Raw genomic sequence first — 23,726 nt, 5'->3', positions numbered from 1 at the left:
GGTCCCTCTGTCCCTCTGTCTCTCCAGTCAGCAGCCACCTGGTCCCTCTGTCCCTCTGTCCCTCTGTCTCTCCAGTCAGCAGCCACCTGGTCCCTCTGTCCCTCTGTCCCTCTGTCCCTCTGTCTCTCCAGTCAGCAGTCACACCAGACCTAATCTCTCTCTCTCTCTCTCTCCTTCTCCAGTCAGCAGGCGGGCCCGGTGGCCTACTCCCAGCCTACCACTGTGGCCAGCTACACGGTACACCAGGCACCGATGGCGGCCCACACTGTGGCAGCAGCCTACGCTCCCACCGGCGCCACAGTTGCCGTAGCCAGGCCCGCCCCCGTCGCCGTGGCAGCAGCAGCCACCGCCGCAGCCTACGGAGGGTACCAGCCGGCGCACGCCACCGCCGACTACGGCTACGCACAACGCCAGCCGGACGTCCCCCCGCCGCCCCCCCCGGTCACCTCCCAGAACTACCAGGTGGGTTACCAGGTAACTTAACGTCCCACCTCAATGTTATATTCAACATGTTAAGAGTTTTGGAGTGTTCATTTCATCTTTTAAAGCGTTCTGAAACTCGGGCTGGGGAGTGTTCTGAGGCAGTTTTAGCACTAGTTCAGAAGGGTTTGCAAAACAGCATTGGGGGAGATGAATTTGAAGCTGCAGGATTTGTTTTCGAGAACGTCCGTCCCCCCCGCCCCCCCAAGAATCCTCAAGATGATTGAATCAAGGTGATGGACCTCAAGATCTGCTTGATCCTCCTCGTTCTGTGAAAGTCTCTGTCCATCTGGAGCCCAGATGCTGTTTGTTTTTTATCACAAAACAGCTTAAATGACGGAGAGCACTACTTTAGTTTAAACAGAAGTTTGTCATTATCTTAACCCCAGATAAGTCCTCTGTCTGCAGTGTTCGCCATTCTGCTGGCGGACCGTCATTTTTCAGTACTATTCAGCGTACGCTGTGATGACCAGACTAAAATATGTATTTCATTAAGCAAATTGGCTTTTAAATTGGTGTCTGCTGTTCAGAATAAGTCCCTTATTGCACCCATTACGTGTAGCTGAAGGCTACACCCCCTAGTCTGAAGCGTTCTCCCAGTGTGCACCTGCCCATTCCACATCATGGATTTAACAAAGTTATAGAATCAGGATGCTGAAACTGAAACGCTGCTTCTTCTTTTTTTATCACCTCCGTGTTTCGTTTTTCCCCTGACTCCACTGTGCCTCTGTTTTGTTTTTGCAGGACTCCTACTCCTACGTGCGGGCCACGGCGCCGGCGGTAACCTACGACCCTAAGCAGTACTACCAGCAACCCGTAGCTAGCGCTGCGGTAGCCGTACTGCCCCAACCCACGGCCGAGTCGTACTACCAGACCGCTTCCCTTAACACATCCTGGGACACCACATGGAAGAAAACCCTACCAGGTGAAGGCGGTCAGATATTTACTAGATCAATGAAATATGTTTTTTTGTAAAGGCCTTTTATTTTTTGTATTTTTACATCAGCAGTTGTCACACTGCTTTACAAATACCCAGCCTAAAACCCCCAGAGAGAAAGCAATGCACAACTACACTCCTATTATTTGTGTGATTTTTATTTATTTTTGCACATTAAATGAATAAATGTTGACGGTAGTACTATAATGAATCATTTATCCGTAGGTCACTTGGATGGAGACGTTTTATTTCAATAACATTCTACTGTATTGTATCCCGTGTATATATCCAGTATTGTAGTATTCTACTGTACTGAAGAGGTGAACTCTTGACTCGCTCTCTCCTCCTGCAGCCCCTAAAACAGGCTACACGGCTTTTTGACCAGTTTCCTCCCGTTTGTAAGAGAGATGTACACTAAGAATAACCTGATTTATTTATATATTTTTAATGAATGTCTCTGCCTCCCCCCCCCAGCCCCTAAAACCGGTTACAGCCAGCCCAGTCTGACTCCTTACACCCAACAGTCTCGTCAGGTGACGGCCATCAAGCCTGCCACGCCCTCCCCCGCCACCTCCACTTTCTCCATTTACCCCGTCTCCACCGTTCAGCCTGTAGCCGCCGTTGCCTCAGTCGTCCCCTCCTACTCTCAGAGCCCCACGTACAGCACCAACGCAGTCACGTACTCTGGTAAGCACGACATGCAAGCTGTGACCAGTATGCATTACCTGCCAACCACCTACAGCACCAACGCAGTCACGTACTCTCAGAGCCCCACGTACAGCACCAACCCAGTCGCCTACTCTGGTAAGCATTCGAATGCACCTAGGCTTGCGATATTCTGTAACTTTCCCAATAAAATTCCCACCCAGGTTTTTCCAGATATTTTGGTTTCTGCAGGAATAAGCTCCCAAACTGGGAATCGTCCAGCTCCAACCAAGCCTTCTGGGGAAACCTATAGGAATTCTGGGATTGTTACTGGAAACTGCGCCACGCAACTGCCTCCCCAACTGTCCGGCTCCTGCCCTGTGCAAAGTTGGTTTTGTTAGATGTGTGTAAATTAGACCCCCCCTCAACCTCTCCTTCCCCCAAAGGTACCTCGTACTCCGGCTATGAGGCGGCTGTGTATTCTGCTGCCTCGACCTACTATCAGCAGCAACAACAGCAGCAGAAACAGGCAGTAGGCTGGACCGGCAGCACCTTCACCAAGAAACCTCCCTTCCAGGTCATATTTCCATTCCAATGTTTTTTTCTTACTACAGTGAGGGCCCAACAGTATTGGGACGGTGGCAGTGGTTTTGTAGTGGTTTTTGGCTCTGTATTCCGGCTCTTTGGATTTGGACTGATGCTATGGAAAAGTGCAGACTGTCATCTTAAATCTGACAGGATTTTTATCCATGTCGGGTGAACATTTTTTTAAATGTTTTTATTGTATTTTTTTGTACATAGTCCCCCCATTTTAGGGGACCAAAAGTATTTGACAAATTCACTTATGTGTATTAAAGTAGTCAATAGTGTTGTATTTGTTCCCATATTCCTAGAATGCAATGACTACATCAAGCTTTTGACTCTACAAACCTGTTGGATGCATTTGCTGTTTGTTTTGGTTGTGTTTCAGATTATTTTGTGTCCAATAGAAATGAACGGTAAATAATGTATTTTGTCATTTTGGAGTCACTTTTATTGTAAATAAGAATAGAATATGTTTCTAAACACTTCTACATGAATGAGGATGTTACCATGGTTACAGATAATCCTGAATGAATCATTAATAATGATGAGTGCTTTTTGGTCCCCTAAATACTTTTGGTTCCCTTAAAATGGGGGGGACTATGTACAAAAAGTGCTGTACTTTCTAAACCGTTCACCCGATATGGATGAAAATACCCTCAAATTAAAGCTTGACAGTCTTTAACCTCATAGTCATTGTAATATTTCTGGAGTACAGAGCCAAAACAACAACAACATGTGTCACTGTTCCAATACTGTTGGAGGTCTGTGTGTGTGTTTGTGTGTTACTGAACAAAAATATAAACACAACATGTAAAGTGTTGGTCCCATGTTTCATGAGCTGAAATACAATATCCCAGAAATGTTCCATACGCACAAAAGCTTATTTCTCTCATTTTTTGCACAAATTTGTTTACATCCCTGTTAACATTTATCCTTTGCCAAGATAATACATCCACCTGACAGGTGTGGCATATAAAGAAGCTGATTAAACAGCATGATCATTACACAGGTGCACCTTGTGCTGGGGACAATAAAAGGCCACTCTAAAATGTGCAGTTTTGCCACACAACACAATGCCACAGACGTCTCAAGTTTTGAGGGAGCGTGCAATTGGTATGCTGACTGAAGGAATGTCCACCAGAGCTGTTGCCAGATAATTGAATGTTCAACTCTACCATAAGCCACCTCAATGTCATTTTAGAGAATTTGGCAGTACGTCCAACCGGCCTCACAACCGCAGACCACGCGTAACCACGGCAGCCCAGGACCTCCGCATCCGGCTTCTTCACCTGCGGGATCGTCTGAGACCAGCCACCCGGAGAGTTGATGAAACTGGGTTTGCACAACCAAATAATTTCTGCACAAACTGTCAGAAGGGAAGCTAATCGTCGTCCTCGCCAGGGTCTTGACCTGACTGCAGTTTGGCGTCGTAACCAACTTCAGTGGGCAAATGCTCACCTTCGATGGCCGCTGGCACGATGAATCTCTGGAGCAGTGGAAACGCGTTCTCTGGAGTGATGAATCACGCTTCACCATCTGGCAGTCTGACGGACTAATCTGGGTTTGGCGGATACCAGGAGAACGCTACCTGCCCCAATGTGTAGTGCCAACTGTAAAGTTTGGTGGAGAAGGAGTAATGATCTGGGGCTGTTTTTCATGGTTCGGGCCAGGCCCCTTAGTTCCAGTGAAGGGAAATGTTAACGCTACAGCATACAATGACATTCTAGATGATTCTGTGCTTCCAACTTTGTGGCAACAGTTTGGGGAAGGCCCTTTCCTGTTTCAGCATGACAATGCCCCCGTGCACAAAGCGAGGTCCATACAGAAATGATTTGTTGATATCGCTATGGCAGGACTTGACTGGCCTGCACAGAGCCTTGACCTCAACCCCATCGAACACCTTTGGGATAAATTGGAACGCAGGCTGCGAGCCAGGCCTAATCGCCCAACATCAGTGCCCGACCTCACTAATGCTCTTGTGGCTGAATGGAAGCAAGTCCCCGCAGCAATGTTCCAACATCTAGTGGAAAACCTTCCCAGAAGAGTGGAGGCTGTTATAGCAGCAAAGGGGGGAACCAACTCCAAATTAATGCCCATGATTTTGGAATCAGATGTTCAACGAGCAGGTGTCCACATACTTCTGGTCTTGTAGTGTGTGTGTACATGCACGAAGTGTCAAGCGTTCCACAGGGATGCTGGCCCCATGTTGACTCCAATGCTTCCACAGGGATGCTGGCCCCATGTTGACTCCAATGCTTCCCACAGTTGTGTCAAGTTGGCTGGATGTCCTTTGGGTGGTGGACCGTTCTTGATACACACGGGAAACTGTTCAGTGTGACAAACCCAGCAGCGTTGCAGTTCTTGACACAAACCGGTGCACCTGGCACCCACTACCATACCCCGTTCAAAGGCACTTCAATCTATTGTCTTGCCCATTATTCCATGTCTCAATTGTCTCAAGGCTTAAAAATCCTTCTTTAACCTGTCTCCTGCCCTTCATCTACACTGATTGAAGTGGATTTAACAGGTGACATCAATAAGGGATCATAGCTTTCACCTGGACAGTCTGTCATGGAAAGAGCAGGTGTTCCTAATGTTTTGTCAACTCAGTGTATATATTATATATAATTTACTTTATCCTCCCTCCCCCCCAGAGCAAGCAGCTGAAGCCCAAACAGGCGCCCAAACCACCACAGATCCACTACTGTGACGTCTGTAAGATCAGCTGTGCCGGACCACAGGTCAGAACACCTCTCTACGTCTCTGTCCCTCTCTCTCTCTCTCCTCACAGGTCAGAACACCTCTCTACGTCTCTGTCCCTCTCTCTCTCTCTCTCTCCTCACAGGTCAGAACACCTCTCTACGTCTCTGTCCCTCTCTCTCTCTCTCCTCACAGGTCAGAACACCTCTCTACGTCTCTGTCCCTCTCTCTCTCTCTCCTCACAGGTCAGAACACCTCTCTACGTCTCTGTCCCTCTCTCTCTCTCTCCTCACAGGTCAGAACACCTCTCTACGTCTCTGTCCCTCTCTCTCTCTCCTCACAGGTCAGAACACCTCTCTACGTCTCTGTCCCTCTCTCTCTCTCTCCTCACAGGTCAGAACACCTCTCTACGTCTCTGTCCCTCTCTCTCTCTCCTCACAGGTCAGAACACCTCTCTACGTCTCTGTCCCTCTCTCTCTCTCTCCTCACAGGTCAGAACACCTCTCTACGTCTCTGTCCCTCTCTCTCTCTCTCTCCTCACTTATCTTCAGATGAGCATCTTTTCCTCTTTCTGTCCATCTATCCCTCCTTTTCAGCCTTTTTCTCATCTCGCGCTCTCTCTGTCTCTGTCTCTCTCTCCTTACCTGTCCTTAGGTTAGTACAGACACATACTACTCGTTACTTGATGAGGAAAAAGTATGTTCATAATACAAGGTCCCCCATATTAATTAATTCCATTGAGATTTATTATGCCACAGGTCCCTCGGTCCGTCCCTCCGATAGGGCGAAACCGATCTAGAGAACTTGATTTGTGTCTCCTCTCCTCTACTCAGACCTACAAGGAACACCTGGAGGGCCAGAAGCACAAGAAGAAGGAGACTGCCCTAAAGGTGTCCCAGAGCAGCAGCAGCGGTGGTGGAGGAGTGGGCTCGGCCCGGGGGACTCAGAACCAGCTACGATGTGAGCTCTGTGACGTCTCCTGCACCGGCGCCGACGCGTACGCTGCACACATCAGAGGAGCCAAGCACCAGAAGGTAGGCTGCTACCTGGTCAAATGGATTTATAAAGCCCCTTTTACATCAGCAGTTGTCACAAAGTGGTTTAGAGTTACCCGGGTGCTGAGTGTAATGATATGGTACTAGGCTCTACTTAGCCTTTTGGGATTGTTGATGTCCGTTTGCATAGGACAATCCCTTATCGGATACTTCTAGGGCGTGTGTGGGGGATTGGGTGGGAAGGAAGTGTATGCTGTTTGGTCACCAAATGGCACTCAGTCAGTCTATGATGACATCACTAGTGTCATTTGGCCAGTATCCCTCTGCAGTGCCGAGTTGACCCCTTAACATATGCTAATATTAATACTGATCCAATCAGTATTGATCCCGTAACATATGCTAATATTAATACTGATCCAATCAGTATTGATCCCGTAACATATGCTAATATTAATACTGATCCAATCAGTGTTGACCCCGTAACATATGCTAATATTAATACTGATCCAATCAGTGTTGACCCCGTAACATATGCTAATATTAATACTGATCCAATCAGTATTGATCCCGTAACATATGCTAATATTAATCCAGATCCAGTCAGTATTGATCCCGTAACATATGCTAATATTAATCCAGATCCAGTCAGTATTGATCCCGTAACATATGCTAATATTAATCCAGATCCAGTCAGTATTGATCCCGTAACATATGCTAATATTAATCCAGATCCAGTCCGTATTGATACCGTAACATATGCTAATATTAATCCAGATCCAGTCAGTATTGATCCCGTAACATATGCTAATATTAATCCAGATCCAGTCAGTATTGATCCCGTAACATATGCTAATATTAATCCAGATCCAGTCCGTATTGATACCGTAACATATGCTAATATTAATCCAGATCCAGTCCGTATTGATCCCGTAAACATATACTAATATTAATCCTCATCAAGTGACATCAATAAGGGATCATAGCTTTCACCTGGATTCACCTGGTCTGTCTGTCATGGTGTTCCTAATGTCTGTCATGGTGTTCCTAATGTCTGTCATGGTGTTTTGTCTGTCATGTGTTTTCTTTTTATGTCGTCATGGTGTTCCTAATGTCTGTCATGGTGTTCCTAATGTCTGTCCTGTCATGGTGTTCCTAATGTCTGTCATGGTGTTCCTAATGTCTGTCATGGTGTTCCTAATGTCTGTCATGGTGTTCCTAATGTCTGTCATGGTGTTCCTAATGTCTGTCATGGTGTTCCTAATGTCTGTCATGGTGTTCCTAATGTCTGTCATGGTGTTCCTAATGTCTGTCATGGTGTTCCTAATGTTTTATAGTCTGTGTGAGCTGAACAGAGAATATAAACACAACATGCAACAATTTCTAAGAATTTACTGAGTTACAGTTCATATGAGGAAATCGGTCATTTGAAATAAATTCTTTAGGCCCTAATCTATGGATTTCACATGACTGGAAATAGAGATACACATCTGTTGGTCACAGATACCTTTAAAAAATGTAGGTGCGTGGATCAGAGAACCAGTCAGTATCTGGTGTGGCCACCATTTGCCTCGTAGCGCGACACCTCTCCTTCGCATAGAGTTGATCAGGCTGTGGAATGTTGTCCCGCTCCTCTTCAATGCCGGGTTCGCACAAGGATCTTCAGGTGCTTAAAGTACTTGCATTTGGCGTCTCTGAAATTAAAGTACTGGAATACCTTGAAAATCAGACGTTTTCTCAAGTTTTACTTGAAAAGTACTTTAATTAAAATGAGAGGAGAACAGAAAAGTATCAAATATATGTTCATATGAACATGTATTGGTCTTGCAAATTAATTTCCAGGCAGACTACAGAGTCACTACATCCGATGAAATTAGATACTGCTTTAAAGCAGATTTCTGCAGGGGGTACTGGAGCAGGGCTATGACACTAGGGACATGGGGGTAGGAGGGGGTACTGGAGCAGGGCTATGACACTAGGGACATTGGGGTAGGAGGGGTACTGGAGCAGGGCTATGACACTAGGCACATGGGGGGTAGGAGGGGGTACTGGAGCAGGGCTATGACACTAGGGACATGGGGGTAGGAGGGGGTACTGGAGCAGGGCTATGACACTAGGGACATGGGGGTAGGAGGGGGTACTGGAGCAGGGATATGACACTAGGGACATGGGGGGTAGGAGGGGGTACTGGAGCAGGGCTATGACACTAGGGACATGGGGGTAGGAGGGGGTACTGGAGCAGGGATATGACACTAGGGACATGGGGGTAGGAGGGGGTACTGGAGCAGGGCTATGACACTAGGGACATGGGGGGAGGAGGGGAGGAGCAGGGCTATGACACTAGGGACATGGGGGTAGGAGGGGGTACTGGAGCAGGGATATGACACTAGGGACATGGGGGTAGGAGGGGACGAGCAGGGGATATGACACTAGGGACATGGGGGTAGGAGGGGTACTGGAGCAGGGATATGACACTAGGGACATGGGGGTAGGAGGGGTACTGGAGCAGGGATATGACACTAGGGACATGGGGGTAGGAGGGGTACTGGAGCAGGGATATGACACTAGGGACATGGGGGTAGGAGGGGGACTGGAGCAGGGATATGACACTAGGGACATGGGGGTAGGAGGGGGTACTGGAGCAGGGCTATGACACTAGGGACATGGGGGTAGGAGGGGGTACTGGAGCAGGGATATGACACTAGGGACATGGGGGTAGGAGGGGGTACTGGAGCAGGGCTATGACACTAGGGACATGGGGGTAGGAGGGGGTACTGGAGCAGGGCTATGACACTAGGGACATGGGGGTAGGAGGGGGTACTGGAGCAGGGATATGACACTAGGGACATGGGGGTAGGAGGGGGTACTGGAGCAGGGCTATGACACTAGGGACATGGGGGTAGGAGGGGAGAGCAGGGATATGACACTAGGGACATGGGGGTAGGAGGGGTACTGGAGCAGGGATATGACACTAGGGACATGGGGGTAGGAGGGGAGAGCAGGGATATGACACTAGGGACATGGGGGTAGGAGGGGGGTACTGGAGCAGGGATATGACACTAGGGACATGGGGGGTAGGAGGGGGTACTGGAGCAGGGATATGACACTAGGGACATGGGGGTAGGAGGGGGTACTGGAGCAGGGCTATGACACTAGGGACATGGGGGTACTGGAGCAGGGATATGACACTAGGGACATGGGGGTAGGAGGGGGGTACTGGAGCAGGGATATGACACTAGGGACATGGGGGTAGGAGGGGGTACTGGAGCAGGGATATGACACTAGGGACATGGGGGTAGGAGGGGTACTGGAGCAGGGATATGACACTAGGGACATGGGGGGTAGGAGGGGTACTGGAGCAGGGATATGACACTAGGGACATGGGGGTAGGAGGGGGTACTGGAGCAGGGATATGACACTAGGGACATGGGGGTAGGAGGGGTACTGGAGCAGGGATATGACACTAGGGACATGGGGGTAGGAGGGGGTACTGGAGCAGGGATATGACACTAGGGACATGGGGGTAGGAGGGGGTACTGGAGCGGGGATATGACACTAGGGACATGGGGGTAGGAGGGGTACTGGAGCGGGGATATGACACTAGGGACATGGGGGTAGGAGGGGTACTGGAGCAGGGATATGACACTAGGGACATGGGGGTAGGAGGGGGTACTGGAGCAGGGATATGACACTAGGGACATGGGGGTAGGAGGGGTACTGGAGCAGGGATATGACACTAGGGACATGGGGGTAGGAGGGGTACTGGAGCAGGGATATGACACTAGGGACATGGGGGTAGGAGGGGTACTGGAGCAGGGATATGACACTAGGGACATGGGGGTAGGAGGGGTACTGGAGCAGGGATATGACACTAGGGACATGGGGGTAGGAGGGGTACTGGAGCAGGGATATGACACTAGGGACATGGGGGTAGGAGGGGTACTGGAGCGGGGATATGACACTAGGGACATGGGGGGTAGGAGGGGTACTGGAGCGGGGATATGACACTAGGGACATGGGGGTAGGAGGGGTACTGGAGCAGGGATATGACACTAGGGACATGGGGGTAGGAGGGGTACTGGAGCAGGGCTATGACACTAGGGACATGGGGGTAGGAGGGGTACTGGAGCAGGGATATGACACTAGGGACATGGGGGTAGGAGGGGTACTGAAGCAGGGATATGACACTAGGGACATGGGGGTAGGAGGGGTGTACTGGAGCAGGGATATGACACTAGGGACATGGGGGTAGGAGGGGGTACTGAAGCAGGGATATGACACTAGGGACATGGGGGTAGGAGGGTACTGGAGCAGGGATATGACACTAGGGACATGGGGGTAGGAGGGTACTGCAGCAGGGGATATGACACTAGGGACATGGGGGTAGGAGGGGTACTGGAGCAGGGATATGACACTAGGGACATGGGGGTAGGAGGGGGTACTGGAGCAGGGATATGACACTAGGGACATGGGGGTAGGAGGGGAGAGCAGGGATATGACACTAGGGACATGGGGGTAGGAGGGGAGAGCAGGGATATGACACTAGGGACATGGGGGTAGGAGGGGGTACTGGAGCAGGGCTATGACACTAGGGACGAGGGGGTACTGGAGCAGGGCTATGACACTAGGGACGAGGGGGTACTGGAGCAGGGATATGACACTAGGGACATGGGGGGAGGGGTACTGGAGCAGGGATATGACACTAGGGACATGGGGGTAGGAGGGGGTACTGGAGCAGGGATATGACACTAGGGACATGGGGGTAGGAGGGGGTACTGGAGCAGGGATATGACACTAGGGACATGGGGGTAGGAGGGGGTACTGGAGCAGGGATATGACACTAGGGACATGGGGGTAGGAGGGGTACTGGAGCAGGGCTATGACACTAGGGACATGGGGGTAGGAGGGGGTACTGGAGCAGGGATATGACACTAGGGACATGGGGGTAGGAGGGGTACTGGAGCAGGGATATGACACTAGGGACATGGGGGTAGGAGGGGAGAGCAGGGAAATGACACTAGGGACATGGGGGTACTGGAGCAGGGATATGACACTAGGGACATGGGGGTAGGAGGGGTACTGGAGCAGGGCTATGACACTAGGGACATGGGGGTACTGGAGCAGGGATATGACACTAGGGACATGGGGGTAGGAGGGGTACTGGAGCAGGGATATGACACTAGGGACATGGGGGTAGGAGGGGGTACTGGAGCAGGGATATGACACTAGGGACATGGGGGTAGGAGGGGGTACTGGAGCAGGGATATGACACTAGGGACATGGGGGTAGGAGGGGGTACTGGAGCAGGGATATGACACTAGGGACATGGGGGTAGGAGGGGTACTGGAGCAGGGATATGACACTAGGGACATGGGGGTAGGAGGGGGTACTGGAGCAGGGATATGACACTAGGGACATGGGGGTAGGAGGGAGAGCAGGGATATGACACTAGGGACATGGGGGTAGGAGGGGGTACTGGAGCAGGGATATGACACTAGGGACATGGGGGTAGGAGGGTACTGGAGCAGGGCTATGACACTAGGGACATGGGGGATACTGGAGCAGGGATATGACACTAGGGACATGGGGGTAGGAGGGGGTACTGGAGCAGGGATATGACACTAGGGACATGGGGGTAGGAGGGGGTACTGGAGCAGGGCTATGACACTAGGGACATGGGGGTAGGAGGGGGTACTGGAGCAGGGATATGACACTAGGGACATGGGGGTAGGAGGGGTACTGGAGCAGGGATATGACACTAGGGACATGGGGGTAGGAGGGGGTACTGGAGCAGGGCTATGACACTAGGGACATGGGGGGTAGGAGGGGTACTGGAGCAGGGATATGACACTAGGGACATGGGGGTAGGAGGGGGGTACTGGAGCAGGGATATGACACTAGGGACATGGGGGTAGGAGGGGAGTACTGGAGCAGGGATATGACACTAGGGACATGGGGGTAGGAGGGGGTACTGGAGCAGGGATATGACACTAGGGACATGGGGGTAGGAGGGGGTACTGGAGCAGGGATATGACACTAGGGACATGGGGTAGGAGGGTCACTGGAGCAGGGATATGACACTAGGGACATGGGGGTAGGAGGGGAGAGCAGGGATATGACACTAGGGACATGGGGGTAGGAGGGGAGAGCAGGGATATGACACTAGGGACATGGGGGTAGGAGGGGAGAGCAGGGATATGACACTAGGGACATGGGGGTAGGAGGGGGTACTGGAGCAGGGCTATGACACTAGGGACGAGGGGGTACTGGAGCAGGGCTATGACACTAGGAGACGAGGGGTACTGGAGCAGGGATATGACACTAGGGACATGGGGGTAGGAGGGGTACTGGAGCAGGGATATGACACTAGGGACATGGGGGTAGGAGGGGGTACTGGAGCAGGGATATGACACTAGGGACATGGGGGTACTGGAGCAGGGATATGACACTAGGGACATGGGGGTAGGAGGGGAGAGCAGGGATATGACACTAGGGACATGGGGGTAGGAGGGGGTACTGGAGCAGGGATATGACACTAGGGACATGGGGGTAGGAGGGGTACTGGAGCAGGGCATTGACACTAGGGACATGGGGGTACTGGAGCAGGGATATGACACTAGGGACATGGGGGTAGGAGGGGGTACTGGAGCAGGGATATGACACTAGGGACATGGGGGTAGGAGGGGGTACTGGAGCAGGGCTATGACACTAGGGACATGGGGGTAGGAGGGGGTACTGGAGCAGGGATATGACACTAGGGACATGGGGGTAGGAGGGGTACTGGAGCAGGGATATGACACTAGGGACATGGGGGTAGGAGGGTACTGGAGCAGGGATATGACACTAGGGACATGGGGGGTAGGAGGGGTACTGGAGCAGGGCTATGACACTAGGGACATGGGGGTACTGGAGCAGGGATATGACACTAGGGACATGGGGGTAGGAGGGGACTGGAGCAGGGATATGACACTAGGGACATGGGGGTACTGGAGCAGGGATATGACACTAGGGACATGGGGGTAGGAGGGGGTACTGGAGCAGGGATATGACACTAGGGACATGGGGGTAGGAGGGGAGAGCAGGGATATGACACTAGGGACATGGGGGTAGGAGGGGTACTGGAGCAGGGATATGACACTAGGGACATGGGGGTAGGAGGGGAGAGCAGGGATATGACACTAGGGACATGGGGGTAGGAGGGGAGAGCAGGGATATGACACTAGGGACATGGGGGTAGGAGGGGTACTGGAGCAGGGCTATGACACTAGGGACGAGGGGGTACTGGAGCAGGGATATGACACTAGGGACATGGGGGTAGGAGGGGTACTGGAGCAGGGATATGACACTAGGGACATGGGGGTAGGAGGGGTACTGGAGCAGGGATATGACACTAGGGACATGGGGGTAGGAGGGGGTACTGGAGCAGGGATATGACACTAGGGACATGGGGGGTAGGAGGGGGTACTGGAGCGGATATGACACTAGGGACATGGGGGTAGGAGGGGGTACTGGAGCAGGGATATGACACTAGGGGACATGGGGGTAGGAGGTCACTGGAGCAGGGATATGACACTAGGGACATGGGGTAGGAGGGACTGAGCAGGGATATGACACCAGGGACATGGGGGTAGGAGGGGGTACTGGAGCAGGGATATGACACTAGGGACATGGGGGTAGGGGGGGGTACTGGAGCAGGGCTATGACACTAGGGACATGGGGGTACTGGAGCAGGGATATGACACTAGTGACATGGGGTAGGAGGGGTACTGGAGCAGGGATATGACACTAGGGACATGGGGGTAGGAGGGGTACTGGAGCAGGGATATGACACTAGGGACATGGGGGTAGGAGGGTATATGACACTAGGGACATGGGGGTAGGAGGGGCTGGAGCAGGGTATGACACTAGGGACTTAGGAGGGAGAGCAGGGATATGACACTAGGGACATGGGGGTAGGAGGGGTACTGGAGCAGGGATATGACACTAGGGACATGGGGGTAGGAGGGTACTGGAGCAGGGATATGACACTAGGGACATGGGGGTAGGAGGGGTACTGGAGCAGGGATATGACACTAGGGACATGGGGTAGGAGGGGGTCCTGGAGCAGGGCTATGACACTAGGGACATGGGGGGTAGGAGGGGGTACTGGAGCAGGGATATGACACTAGGGACATGGGGGTAGGAGGAGAGCAGGGATATGACACTAGGGACATGGGGGTAGGAGGGGAGAGCAGGGATATGACACTAGGGACATGGGGGTAGGAGGGGGTACTGGAGCAGGGCTATGACACTAGGAACGAGGGGGTACTGGAGCAGGATATGACACTAGGGACATGGGGGTAGGAGGGGTACTGGAGCAGGGATATGACACTAGGGACATGGGGGTAGAAGGGGTACTGGAGCAGGGATATGACACTAGGGACATGGGGGTAGGAGGGGGTACTGGAGCAGGGATATGACACTAGGGACATGGGGGTAGTAGGGGTACTGGAGCAGGGATATGACACTAGGGACATGGGGGTAGGAGGGGTACTGGAGCAGGGATATGACACTAGGGACATGGGGGTAGGAGGGTACTGGAGCAGGGATATGACACTAGGGACATGGGGGTAGGAGGGAGAGCAGGGATATGACACTAGGGACATGGGGGTACTGGAGCAGGGATATGACACTAGGGACATGGGAGTAGGAGGGGGTACTGGAGCAGGGCTATGACACTAGGGACATGGGGTAGGAGGGGTACTGGAGCAGGGATATGACACTAGGGACATGGGGGTAGGAGGGGAGAGCAGGGATATGACACTAGGGACATGGGGGTAGGAGGGGTACTGGAGCAGGGATATGACACTAGGGGCATGGGGGTAGGAGGGGGTACTGGAGCAGGGATATGACACTAGGGACATGGGGGTAGGAGGGGGTACTGGAGCAGGGATATGACACTAGGGACATGGGGGTAGTAGGGGTACTGGAGCAGGGATATGACACTAGGGACATGGGGGTAGGAGCGGGTACTGGAGCAGGGATATGACACTAGGGACATGGGGGTAGGAGGGGTACTGGAGCAGGGATATGACACTAGGGACATGGGGGTAGGAGGGAGAGCAGGGATATGACACTAGGGACATGGGGGTAGGAGGGGTACTGGAGCAGGGATATGACACTAGGGACATGGGGGGGAGGGTACTGGAGCAGGGATATGACACTAGGGACATGGGGGTAGGAGGGGGTACTGGAGCAGGGATATGACACTAGGCACATGGGGGGTAGGAGGGGGTACTGGAGCAGGGATATGACACTAGGGACATGGGGGTAGGAGGGGTACTGGAGCAGGGATATGACACTAGGGACATGGGGGTAGGAGGGGTACTGGAGCAGGGATATGACACTAGGAACAGGGGGTACTGGAGCAGGGATATGACACTAGGGACATGGGGGTACTGGAGCAGGGATATGACACTAGGGACATGGGGGTAGGAGGGGGTACTGGAGCAGGGCTATGACACTAGGGACATGGGGGTAGGAGGGGGTACTGGAGCAGGGCTATGACACTAGGGACATGGGGGTAGGAGGGGGACTGGAGCAGGGATATGACACTAGGGACATGGGGGTAGGAGGGGGTACTGGAGCAGGGATATGACACTAGGGACATGGGGGTAGGAGGGGTACTGGAGCAGGGCTATGACACTAGGGACATGGGGGTAGGAGTACTGAGCAGGGATATGACACTAGGGACATGGGGGGTAGGAGGGGTACTGAGCAGGGATATGACACTAGGGACATGGGGGTAGGAGGGGTACTGGAGCAGGGATATGACACTAGGGACATGGGGGTAGTAGGGGGTACTGGAGCAGGGATATGACACTAGGGACATGGGGATAGGAGGGTACTGGAGCAGAGATATGACACTAGTGACATGGGGGTAGGAGGGGACTGAGCAGGGATATGACACTAGGGACATGGGGGTAGGAGGGGTACTGGAGCAGGGATATGACACTAGGGGACATGGGGGTAGGAGGGGAAGCGGGATATGACACTAGGGACATGGGGGTAGGAGGGGGTACTGGAGCAGGGATATGACACTAGGGACATGGGGGTAGGAGGGGGTACTGGAGCAGGGATATGACACTAGGGACATGGGGGTAGGAGGGGGTACTGGAGCAGGATATGACACTCAGGGACATGGGGGTAGGAGGGTACTGGAGCAGGGATATGACACTAGGGACATGGGGGTAGGAGGGGGTACTGGAGCAGGGATATGACACTAGGGACATGGGGGTAGGGTACTGGAGCAGGGATATGACACTAGGGACATGGGGGTAGGAGGGGGTACTGGAGCAGGGATATGACACTAGGGACATGGGGTAGGAGGGGTACTGGAGCAGGGATATGACACTAGGGACATGGGGGTAGGAGGGGTACTGAGCAGGGATATGACACTAGGGACATGGGGTAGGAGGGGTACTGGAGCAGGGATATGACACTAGGGACATGGGGTAGGAGGGGTACTGGAGCAGGGATATGACACTAGGGACATGGGGGTAGGAGGGTACTGGAGCAGGGATATGACACTAGGCACATGGGGGTAGGAGGGGTACTGGAGCAGGGATATGACACTAGGGACATGGGGGTAGGAGGGGGTACTGGAGCAGGGATATGACACTAGGGACATGGGGTAGAGGGTATGACAGGGGATATGACACTAGGGACATGGGGTAGGAGGACTGGAGCAGGGATATGACACTAGGGACATGGGGTAGGAGGGGCAGAGCAGGGATATGACACTAGGGACATGGGGGTAGGGGGTACTGGAGCAGGGATTATGACACTAGGGACATGGGGGTAGGAGGGGTACTGAGCAGGGATATGACACTAGGACACATGGGGGTAGGAGGGGGAGCAGGGATATGACACTAGGGACATGGGGGTAGGAGGGGGTACTGGAGCAGGGATATGACACTAGGGACATGGGGGTAGGAGGGGTACTGGAGCAGGGATATGACACTAGGGACATGGGGGTAGGAGGGGTACTGGAGCAGGGCTATGACACTAGGGACATGGGGTAGGAGGGTACTGGAGCAGGGATATGACACTAGGGACATGGGGGTAGGAGGGTACTGGAGCAGGGATATGACACTAGGGACATGGGGGTAGGAGAGGCTGGCATGACACTAGGGACATGGGGGTAGGAGGGTACTGGAGCAGGGATATGACACTAGGGACATGGGGGTAGGAGGGGTACTGGAGCAGGGATATGACACTAGGGACATGGGGGGTAGGGATACTGGAGCAGGGATATGACACTAGGGGACATGGGGGTAGGAGGGTACTGGAGCAGGGATATGACACTAGGGACATGGGGGTAGGAGGAGTACTGGAGCAGGGATATGACACTAGGGACGTGCTAGGGGGTACTGGGGCAGGGGATATGACACTAGGGACATGGGGGTAGGAGGGGGTACTGGAGCAGGGCTATGACACTAGGGACATGGGGGTAGGAGGGGTCACTGCAGCAGTGGCTATGACACTGATGCTGACCTTCTAGGCAGAGTTGCAAATAAGACTGCCCATATTAGTCTTTTCTTTTTAATTGGCCGTCTGAGATATGGCTTTTCTTTGCAACTCTGCCTAGAAGGTCAGCATCCCGGAGTCGCCTCTTCACTGTTGACGTTGAGACTGTTTTTTTGCGGGTACTATTTAATGAAGCTGCCAGTTGAGGACCTGTGAGGTGCCTGTTTCTCAAACTAGACACTCATGTATTTGTCCTCTTGCTCAGTTGTGCACCGCGGCCTCCCACTCCTCTTTCAATTCTGGTTAGAGACAGTTTGCGCTGTTCTGTGAAGGGAGTAGTACACAGCGTTGTACGAGATCTTCAATTTCTTGGCAATTTCTCGCATAGAATAGCCTTCATTTCTCAGAACAAGAATAGACTGACGAGTTTCAGAAGAAAGTAATTTGTTTCTGACCATTTTGATCCTGTAATCGAACCCACAATTGCTGATGCTCCAGATACTCAACTAGTCTCAAGAAGGCCAGTTTTATTGCTTCTTTAATCAGCACAACAGTTTTCAGCTGTGCTAACATAATTGCAAAAGGGTTTTCTAATGATCAATTAGCCTTTTAAAATGATAAACTTGGATTAGCAAACACAATGTGCCATTGGAACACAGGACTGATGGTTGCTGATAATGGGCCTCTGTACGCCTATGTAGATATTCCATTAAAAATCAGCCATTTCCAGCTACAATAGCCATTTACAACATGAACAATGTCTACACTTTATTTCTGATCAATTTGATGTTATTTTAATGGACAACATTTTTTGCTTTTCTTTCGAAAACAAGGACATTTCTAAGTGACCCCAAACTTTTGAGCGGTAGTGTATTATCTAAGTGAGATAGTCAGAATATGAATGTCATCTGTTACTAGCAAGTTATTGATTTCATGAACCTTGTTTCTTAAGCTACATACGTTTTAATGTGGGCAATTTTTTATACTTTTCCGGGATGCTTGATTGTTTTTATTGCTTTACTTGGAAGCTTATCAGAAGTAGACATTACAATATTATTTATGTTTTGAGCTGATAATGCAGGGTGAGCTGCATATACTGGACTTCCTACTAGGGAAATCTGCCTCAGTGCAAACAGTTGCAGGACCCCAGCTAATGGGGATCCAAAATTATAACTCTAGCTCATAGACACATGATTACTTCATAAAATAGCTTTAGGATTGACATAGGCATGCAGGATAGTAAGAGGGGCATCATTTTAGGTTACTTCTGACTGCCAACACCCCAGAGATAATTTACATTTTGCATTATTACAACAACTCAGCAACAACTCAGCGACACAATGGCAGGGATTATCTGAGCAGGGCTTGGTCCAGCCAAGATTATTTGGATGGACTCCGTCATTCCTGTAGAACCTCTTCAGTTTCTCAAAAGGTGTCAAAGTTTTCTATAAAAGTGATTCCAACAGAGCTACAGTAATCTTTTAGCCAGATGTGTAACGCCAGTAGCCTGCTGAATCTCTCACACCCGCGGCCCAACGATGGTACTGGACCTGAAATAATTGGCAATTTTTTTGGGTATCTTTTCAGAGCTAGAATCGGTTCTTTTTTTTAAATCTATTGTCGTGGAAATTGTTACACAGGGACACTCAAAGTAATAAATATAATAATAATAATAATAATATGCCATTTATCAGACGCTTTTATCCAAAGTGACTTACAGTCATGTGTGCATACATTTTTACGTATGGGTGGTCCTGGGGATCGAACCCACTACCCTGGCGTTACAAGCGCCGTGCTCTACCAGCTGAGCTACAGAGGACCACGTCATGTGGTGCGACGGACCACTTAAATGAATGATTGTTTGTCAGCGCGATGGAGAGGTTCCAACAACGGCTGCGGAGGGCTGCCGTGGTTACACACGCTCTGCGGTTGAGATGCCGGTTGGACGTACTGCCAAAACGATATTGGCGAGAAATGAACATTCAATTCTCTGGCAACAGCTCTGGTGGACATTCCTGCAGTCACATGCCAATTGCACGCTCCCACAAAACTTGAGACGTCTGTGGCATTGTGTTGTGAAAAAAACAGCTAATTTATGTGGCCTTTTATTGGCCCCAGGCACAAGGTGCACCTGTGTAATGATTGTGCTGTTTAATCAGCTTCTTGATATGCCACACCTGTCAGGTGGATGGATTGTCTTAGCAAAGGAGAAATGCTCACTAACAGGGATGTAAACAAATTTTGTGCGCAAAATTGTGAAAATAAGCTTTGTGCGTATGAAACATTTCAGGGATCTTTTATTTCAGCTCGTGGAACATGGGACCCCGTGCACTACACCTCTGATTTTTCAAATGACCTACTCCTCATCAAGCTTTGATACGTTTTGAATCAGCTGTGTGGCAAAAACCAAAACGAGCACCCCTGGGGACAGAGTTTGGGAAACCCTGCTTTACATGTTGCGTTTTTTAAATATTTTGGTTCAGTGTGTGTATATAAAGTTGTATTTTATTGTCTCCTCCGTCAGGTGGTGAAGCTCCACACCAAGCTGGGGAAGCCCATCCCCTCCACAGAGCCCAGTGTAGTGACCCAGACCCCCACCTCCACCACGGCAGCCCCCTCCAAAACACCCTCCTCCCACCCCCACTGGCTCCACCACCACCGCCTCCTCCCTGCCCCCCTCCTCCAACTCCTCCTACCTGAAGCCGGTTAACATCGTCAGCCAGGGTGGTGCTGGGGCCGGACTGGGGAAAGGTCTAGCGGTGAACAACCTATCAGCAGCCACCACAGCTGTCAAGAAGGTCAACACCCCCAAGATCAACTTTGTCGGTAAGAAGGGGCTGTTGTGTTTCATTCCAGTACATCCCTCCTAAATAAAGATCCAAAACATCCAATCATTCACTGAAACTTGAAGTTAGCTTTTTCAATTCGGAGAATTTATTTTAAAAAAATTATTCAGGACCATTTATTCTTATGATTACCTTTTTTTGCCCCCTATTGAAATGGGTTTTGCGTGTGGAACATGGTCCCTGATGAAATGGGTTTTGCGTGTGGAACATGGTCCCTGATGAAATGGGTTTTGCGTGTGGAACATGGTCCCTGATGAAATGGGTTTTGCGTGAACTGTCCCTGATGAAATGGGTTTTGTGAACATGGTCCCTGATGAAATGGTGTGGAACATGGTCCCTGATGAAATGGGTTTTGCGTGTGGAACATGGTCCCTGATGAAATGGGTTTTGCGTGTGGAACATGGTCCCTGATGAAATGCTAGTGAAAAGAGGCTGAGTCTGCTCCAGGCTAGTCTGTGGTAGGGTAGTCTGTGGTAGGGTAGTCTGTGGTAGGCTAGTCTGTGGTAGGGTAGTCTGCTCCAGGCTAGTCTGTGGTAGGGTAGTCTGCTCCAGGCTAGTCTGTGGTAGGGTAGTCTGTGGTAGGCTAGTCTGTGGTAGGGTAGTCTGCTCCAGGCTAGTCTGTGGTAGGGTAGTCTGCTCCAGGCTAGTCTGTGGTAGGGTAGTCTGTGGTAGGGTAGTCTGCTCTAGGCTGTCTGTGGTAGGGTAGTCTGCTCCAGGGTCTGTTAGGTAGTCTGTGGTAGGGTGTCTGTGGTGGGTAGTCTGTGTCTGTGGTAGTCTTCCAGGCTGTCTGTGGTAGGCTAGTCTGTGGTAGGGTAGTCTGTGGTAGGGTAGTCTGTGGTAGGGTAGTCTGTGGTAGGGTAGTCTGCTCCAGGCTAGTCTGTGGTAGGGTAGTCTGTGGTAGGGTAGTCTGTGGTAGGGTAGTCTGCTCCAGGCTAGTCTGTGGTAGGCTAGTCTGTGGTAGGGTAGTCTGTGGTAGGGTAGTCTGTGGTAGGGTAGTCTGTGGTAGGGTAGTCTGCTCCAGGCTAGTCTGTGGTAGGCTAGTCTGTGGTAGGGTAGTCTGTGGTAGGGTAGTCTGTGGTAGGCTAGTCTGTGGTAGGGTAGTCTGCTCCAGGCTAGTCTGTGGTAGGGTAGTCTGTGGTAGGGTAGTCTGTGGTAGGGTAGTCTGTGGTAGGCTAGTCTGTGGTAGGGTAGTCTGTGGTAGGCTAGTCTGTGGTAGGCTAGTCTGTGGTAGGCTAGTCTGTGGTAGGCTAGTCTGTGGTAGGCTAGTCTGTGGTAGGCTAGTCTGTGGTAGGGTAGTCTGTGGTAGGGTAGCTGTGTTGGCAGTACATGCCAATGTGGATCTGAATCGCTGCCAGTCGCTGAGGCTTTCAGACCGACTGTTCTGACAGTTTCTCATCTCTCTCGCTCGCTCGCTCGGGGATGTTAACGCTCAACCGTTCATCGGTTAGCTGCCCAAAATAAATAAATTTGACCGGTCATGCTTATCGGTCTATAGGGACATTTGCATAATTTTAGTGGAATTAAATTGGTGTGTGTATTTTCATTAGTCGTCATGCATCTTATCACACGCCACAGCATTCAGAGACTAGTGAGATGAGAGGCATTAACTACCACCTGTCAGACAGCATTCAGAGACTAGTTAGAGGAGAGGCATTAACTACCACCTGTCAGACAGCATTCAGAGACTAGTGAGATGAGAGGCATTAACTACCACCTGTCAGACAGCATTCAGAGACTAGTGAGAGGAGAGGCATTAACTACCACCTGTCAGACAGCATTCAGAGACTAGTGAGAGGAGAGGCATTAACTACCACCTGTCAGACAGCATTCAGAGCCTAGTGAGAGGAGAGGCATTAACTACCACCTGTCAGACAGCATTCAGAGACTAGTTAGAGGAGAGGCATTAACTACCACCTGTCAGACAGCATTCAGAGACTAGTGAGATGAGAGGCATTAACTACCACCTGTCAGACAGCATTCAGAGACTAGTGAGATGAGGCATTAACTACCACCTGTCAGACAGCATTCAGAGACTAGTGAGATGAGAGGCATTAACTACCACCTGTCAGACAGCATTCAGAGACTAGTTAGAGGAGAGGCATTAACTACCACCTGTCAGACAACATTCAGAGACTAGTGAGATGAGGCATTAACTACCACCTGTCAGACAGCATTCAGAGACTAGTGAGATGAGAGGCATTAACTACCACCTGTCAGACAGCATTCAGAGACTAGTTAGAGGAGAGGCATTAACTACCACCTGTCAGACAGCATTCAGAGACTAGTGAGATGAGAGGCATTAACTACCACCTGTCAGACAGCATTCAGAGACTAGTGAGATGAGGGCATTAACTACCACCTGTCAGACAGCATTCAGAGACTAGTGAGATGAGAGGCATTAACTACCACCTGTCAGACAGCATTCAGAGACTAGTGAGATGAGGCATTAACTACCACCTGTCAGACAGCATTCAGAGACTAGTGAGATGAGAGAGGCATTAACTACCACCTGTCAGACAGCATTCAGAGACTAGTTAGAGGAGAGGCATTAACTACCACCTGTCAGACAGCATTCAGAGACTAGTGAGATGAGAGGCATTAACTACCACCTGTCAGACAGCATTCAGAGACTAGTGAGATGAGGGCATTAACTACCACCTGTCAGACAGCATTCAGAGACTAGTTAGAGGAGAGGCATTAACTACCACCTGTCAGACAGCATTCAGAGACTAGTTAGAGGAGAGGCATTAACTACCACCTGTCAGACAGCATTCAGAGACTAGTGAGATGAGGCATTAACTACCACCTGTCAGACAGCATTCAGAGACTAGTGAGATGAGAGGCATTAACTACCACCTGTCAGACAGCATTCAGAGACTAGTTAGAGGAGAGGCATTAACTACCACCTGTCAGACAGCATTCAGAGACTAGTGAGATGAGAGGCATTAACTACCACCTGTCAGACAGCATTCAGAGACTAGTGAGATGAGAGGCATTAACTACCACCTGTCAGACAGCATTCAGAGACTAGTT

The 23,726-nt window shown here is 51.0% G+C and overlaps 1 protein-coding gene across 1 annotated transcript in view; it reads left to right on the top strand.

The window, feature by feature from the left end:
- zfr (zinc finger RNA binding protein) overlaps positions 1-23,726 on the top strand; it is a 77,769-nt gene that overhangs the window by 23,635 nt on the left and 30,408 nt on the right. The window contains 8 exon segments of the mRNA XM_045225604.1: positions 183-474; positions 1,225-1,405; positions 1,892-2,104; positions 2,509-2,639; positions 5,302-5,388; positions 6,181-6,381; positions 20,372-20,491; positions 20,493-20,673. Coding sequence (XP_045081539.1) covers positions 183-474; positions 1,225-1,405; positions 1,892-2,104; positions 2,509-2,639; positions 5,302-5,388; positions 6,181-6,381; positions 20,372-20,491; positions 20,493-20,673 — 1,406 coding nt within the window.

Source organism: Coregonus clupeaformis, chromosome 16 (genome assembly GCF_020615455.1).
Source record: "Coregonus clupeaformis isolate EN_2021a chromosome 16, ASM2061545v1, whole genome shotgun sequence".
Lineage (NCBI taxonomy): Eukaryota > Metazoa > Chordata > Actinopteri > Salmoniformes > Salmonidae > Coregonus > Coregonus clupeaformis.
This window is presented reverse-complemented; position numbering and strand designations above follow the sequence as displayed.